At 42.1% G+C, this 5,749-nt stretch overlaps 1 protein-coding gene across 1 annotated transcript in view; it reads left to right on the forward strand.

Moving 5' to 3' along the window:
• Positions 1-163: 163 nt before the first annotated feature.
• CUNH16orf95 (chromosome unknown C16orf95 homolog) overlaps positions 164-5,749 on the forward strand; it is a 10,244-nt gene continuing 4,658 nt past the window's right edge. The window contains exons 1-3 of the mRNA XM_023536672.1: positions 164-169; positions 425-565; positions 5,560-5,738. Of these exons, the coding sequence (XP_023392440.1) occupies positions 164-169; positions 425-565; positions 5,560-5,738 (326 nt within the window). The remainder of the gene's footprint in view (positions 170-424; positions 566-5,559; positions 5,739-5,749) is intronic.

The raw sequence follows: 5,749 nt of genomic DNA on the forward strand, positions 1-5,749 counted from the left end.
CTGGTGAGGAAGGATTACGTGACATGGATATGGAAGCCTTTGCAAATGGCAAGCACTGTAGGCAGATTGACACATAACCACAAAAAGAGCAATCATCTCCCCACTAAAGTTGGTTGTACGTCTCCATTTTCAGAGTGGGGACTGAAGACTCGCTCATGGTAATATGGTAGTAAGTGGTTATGAAACCCAGCACACCTGGTCTGCAAGCTCTGGCGGTCCCCCTCTAAATGACTTTAGATGGCCAGCCACAGTGGCCTGCCTTTTTCTGAGCTGCAGTAGTGGCCAAGACCCAGTTCTTGCCCCTGGACACCCTGCCTCAACCCTGGCTCCCTTTGAGCATTGATTCACTCTTCCAGAGAATTCCTTGGTTCACATCACAAATGCAGCATCATATTCAATTTTGTCTTTTCTGGCTCTTACTCAGATGTGTCCCGTCCCCAGTGCTGTTCACCAAGATCCCATCTTCTGTGACTGCCAGGCCAGATTTGGGGGCCACCTGCCAGTGCCCAGGGCTGAGGCAGCGCTACCTTACTGGGTCCCTCTAACCCTGAGACCTCAAAAGCAGGTAGGTGATTTGAACCAGGGGTTTTTCCACCTGGGTCCAGGGTGAATTTCAAGGGATCAGTCACCTTTCAGAATCATAAGTATCATATGAATGAGATATTAAAATTCATGGGAGACAGTTTGTGTGTTTTTTAAAAACCAGATTTCTTTTAAAAACAAAATTTATGGAGTTAAGATTGACATGATAAACTGCACATATGTAAAGTGTACAGTTTGCTAAGTCTTGACATAAGTATACATTCGTGAAACTACCACAATCGAGATAATGTATGTATATACAATCCTAAAGAGTTTCTTTATGTCCTTTTGTAACTCCCATCTAACTCTCCCTGCCATCCCCAGGCAACCACTGATCTGCTTCTGTCACTATAGTTTACATTTTCTAGAATTTTATATAAATGGAATCATATAGCATGTACTTTTTTTGTCTGGCTTCTTTCACTCGACACGGTTAATTTTGAGATTCAATCTGTGTGGTTGTGCGTATCAATAGTTTATTTGTTTTTACTGCTGAGTAGTCCTGTTATATGACTAGACCACAATTTATCCATTCATCCAGTGAAGGACATTTGGGTCACTTCCAGAAGTTTTGTCTAATACAAATAAATCTGCTATGAACATTTGTGTACAAGTCCTTGTATGAACATACTTTCATATTTCTTGGGCAAACAATCATATTTGGAGTGGAGTTGCTGGATCATACGATAAGTGTGTATTAAACTTTTTAAGAAGGTATCAACTGTTTTTCCAAAACGATTGTGTCATTTTACATCCCCACCAGTAGTGCGTAACGTTCTAGTTCTTCCGCATCGTCACTAACACTTGGTTTGGTCAGTCTTAATTTTAGCCATCTTAATGGGTGTGTATCTCATTGTGGTTTTAATTAGGAGATCTATTATGACAAATGGTGTTAAGCATCTATTCATGTTTTTGCCATCTGTATGTCTTATTTGATAATGTAAGTATTTCTTCAAATATTTTGCTCATTAAGAAAAATTGAGTTCTTTAATTACTGAGTTTCGAGAATTCTTTATGTATATTCTGGATGCAAGTTTCTTATCAGATATTCAATTTATTAATATTTTCTCTGTGTCTTTGCCTTGTCTTTTTATTCTCTTATTAGTAGCTTTCAAAGAGAATAAGTTTTAAATTTTGATGGAGTCTAATTTATCAGTTTAATTTTTTTCTGGATCTTGCATAGGTATGCCCACTCCCAGCACAGTAATGGATCTTGCATTCTAAGCATTTCTAAGAAATTTTTGCCTAACCCAAGATTAGAAAGGTTTCTTGCGTGTTTTCTTCTAGAAGTTTTATAGTTTACAGTTCATGTTTAGGTTTGTGGTCTATTTTCAGTTAATTTTTATATGTAGCATTAGGTATGGATTGAAGTTTTTTTTTTTTTTTTGCATTTAATTGTCTAGTTGCTGTAACATCATATGTCGTCAAGACCATACTTTCTCTACTGACTTGTCTTTGCACATTTGTCAAAAATCAGTTGTCCATACGTGTATGAGTCTATTTCTGGACTCTGTTCTGTCTTGCTGATCTAATTATCTATTTTGATGCCAATACCATGCACTCTGTCTTGATTACTATGACTTTACAGAAAATTTGGAAATCAGGTAGTGTTAGTTTTCCAATGTTGTTTTTCCTTTTTTAAAGCTGGTTGTTCTAGGTTCTTTGCATGTCCACGTGAATTTTAGATTCTACAATTTCTACAAAAATATCCTGCTGGGATTTTGATGGGAATTATGTGTATAGATCAATATGAAGAGAATTGTCTTAACAGTATTAAGTCTCTTGATCCATGAACATGGTAATCTCTATATTTATTTAGGTCTTCTTGAATACTTCTCAGCAATATTTTGCAGTTTTTAGTGTACAGGTATTGCACATATTTTGTCAGATCTGCCATAAGTATTTCATATTTTTGATGATATTTTTAAAATTCAATTTATAATTGCTCATTGCTAGTATTTAGAAATACCATTGATTTTTGTATTTTGGTCTTGTATCCCACAATATTGCTAAACTCGTTTATTCTAGTAGCTTTTTTGTAGATTCCATCAGATTTTCTACATAACGATCTTGTCATCTACAGACAGAGATGGTTTTATTTCTTCCTTTCCAATCTGTTTGCCTTTTATTTATTTTTCTTGCCTGACATGCCAGCTAAAACTTCCAGCACACTGTTGAATAGAGTAGGGAGACAAGAAGACATCCTTGCCTTTTTCCTGATCTTAGAGGGATAGCATTTGGGTTTTCACCATTAACTGTGATGGTAGCTCTAAGATAAATGCTTTATCGGGCTGAGGAAATTCCCTTCATAGTCCTAGTTTGCTGATAGCATTTATCAGAAATGAATATTAGATTTTGCTTGTGTCTATTGAGATCATCATTTTTTTTGTTGTTTGTTAATATGATGAATTATATTGATTGGTTTTCAAAAGTTAAACCACTCATTCCAGGGATTAATCCCATTTAATTATGATGTATTATCCTTTTGATATGTTTGATTAGAATTTTTGCATCTGCATTCATGAGAGATATTGGTCTGCACTTTTCTTGTAGTGCCTTCCCTTTTGTATTAGGGTAATGCTGGCCTTGTAGAATGAGTTGGAAAGTATTCCCTCATTTTCAGTTTTCTGGAAGACTGTAAACTTGGTAATATTTCTTCTTTGAGTATTTGGTAGAATATGCCAGTGAAGCTTGGAGCTTCATTTGTTGGAAAGTTTTTACCTACAAATTTTTATTTAATAGATAATGGAGCTATTTGCGTTATCTGTTTCTTCTTGAGTGAGCTTTAGTAGTTTGTGTCTTTCGGGGAATTTGTCTTTTATGTCATCGTTGTCATATTTATCGGCATAATGTTGTTCATAATATTCTCTCATTACTCTTTTAATATCAGTAGAATCTGCAGCGATGCCATCTCTCTCACTTTTTTTTTTTAATTCTAAAAGGGTCAGTGGCTTCAAGATAACTAGATCATACTGTTTTAGGCAGTGATCATAGCCTCAATCTCTCTCATTGGTCATTGTATCATTTAAAAGTTGGGCAGGGTAGGTATTATCCTATCCCTTTGGCAGATGGGAAAACTGAGGTCCAAAGAGGGACAGGGGGTGTCTGGGGGTCATACAATCAGTCCATAGCAGATCAGGGATTAGAATCCAGGTCTCTGGTTCTGAGTCCAGCGCTTTCTCCACTGAGTCATGCTGTTGGGCACCAGGAAGGAGGTGGCTCTAAGCACGATGGAAGGAATACAGGAGTCAGAGTGCCACTAGGCGACTGCCCAGTCTCCTAGCTGGGCTCCTTGCCTACATCTTCTCTAGCTCTGACTTCATTTTCTGATCTGCAGCCCGTGAGTTTTAGAACCGTGGATCAGGTCCTGTCACTCTCCCGCAGCTCCTCATTTCCCTCACAGTATGGACCACACACCCTGACACAACCCCCAGGGTCCTTCCTGATCTGGCCCCAGCTTGGCTCCCCAGCCCCCTTTCCACTTGCCCCACAGGCTCCTATTTCATCTGAGAGAAGGTAATAGGTTGCAAGTACAGAAACTGACCGAGAGTGGCTTCAACTAGGGTCTTTGGTAGAGAGAGGATTCTTCTAGGATTGGTTTTATGGCTTAATGGTGTCTTCAGGACCCAGATTCTTTTCATCCTTCCACTCAGAGTGTTGGCGCTGTCACCTCTAGTGTTTCTAGATGGCGGCCACCAGTCTCTTGTACCTAGCTGTGCATGGCACAAAGTAAGCCTTTTATGAGGCCCTCTCTTTTTCAGGGGGGCATAGAAATCTTATTCTCCCATCCTCTCTTTCTTATCAGAGATAAAATATTCCCAGACACCCTAGTCAACTTCTCTTTCATCTCTTTGACTTCATCCCAGACCCATTCCTGGCAAATGGTGGTGCCTTGGGACTGGGCACTTTGCCCCTAGAGCAAAACTGGGTTCTTTTAACAAAAGAGAGAAAATGATTGCTGCACGTCCAACCCATAAGGTCTGCCTTGTGAAGTTAGTTCTGTTATCCACATCCTTGAGGGCTGTCACACAGGGCTCTCAAATCTCCTGCCTTCTCCACCTAGCCAGTCCACTATGGCCTGGCTCAGTGACACTTTCTCGGAAAGCCTCCTCGTCATTGGAATGCTCTCCCAGCTCCTGTTCCCTGGCATCCCAACGTTTATTCTTTTTCATGGACAGTGCTGAATAGTGACCCCCTTGAGGGCAAGATAGGGTCTTATTTGTTTCTAGCACAAGTGCCTGCCACAGAGCATGCACTCATCAAGCGCTTGGTATACTGGGTAGAACTGGCCAGTGTCCTCATTCCACTGGGCAAAAGTGGACAGGCAGGAGGTGTCCATGCCATGGTGGCAAGTGGTGCAGAGGTGAGAGATGGTCCTGAGTGCTCCAGGCCTTGTTATGCCTTCCCCTTTGCATGAGCCCGCAGATCCCTCAGCCCGTCTGCAGAGTCAGCTGATCTCTGCAGCACATCTCACTCAGATTGTCTGGCTCTCCTGACAACCATGAGAAGTCAGCAGGATCACGAGTCTTCCTGGGATACAGTGCCAGGAGTGGATTTCTGGATCAAAGATTGTCCATTTTAGACTCTGATCAATATCAAAATGCTAGCAGAGTCCTCTTTATGGCTGAGAATGCTGAGGCTTTGAGGGGCTAAATGTTGTGCCCAAGGGCCACTCCTGGAGGCCACCAGGGTCAGGACAGAGCCAGGTCTTCTGGCTCAACCTGCATGTCCTACCCTGGTGCCACATGGAGTCCCACTACAGAGGTACAGGCAGTGGTTAGTGAGGGCAGGAGGAACATAGAGGTGCTGGTGCTTCCTGCCCTGAGAATGTCATGAAGGGGAGACCGTGCTCCCTCAACCAGATGGTTGGAGGGAGGGATGTAGAGAGGAGTGCTCCAGGCTCAGTCCTTGAGGCAAGGTTGTCTGGGGCGTGGCTCCATCTCCCTTTGGGCCTTCTCTTCCCTTCCTCTCTGTCAGATCGAAAAGACGGTCCGGGTTTATATCCCTGAAGCCACCAAGGCGTGTCCCTGCTCACGCCACCGCTTCGGGGGTCGCCTCCCGATGCCTAGGGATCAGGCCACGATGCCCTACTGGGTGCCCCGGGTCCTGAGGTTTCACAAAAAGGTAAGAAGGAGGCTCTCAGAGCAGCGAGGCCTGAGAGTGAGGG

Source organism: Pteropus vampyrus, unplaced genomic scaffold, assembly GCF_000151845.1.
Source record: "Pteropus vampyrus isolate Shadow unplaced genomic scaffold, Pvam_2.0 Scaffold166, whole genome shotgun sequence".
In the NCBI taxonomy this organism is placed as follows: Eukaryota; Metazoa; Chordata; class Mammalia; order Chiroptera; family Pteropodidae; genus Pteropus; species Pteropus vampyrus.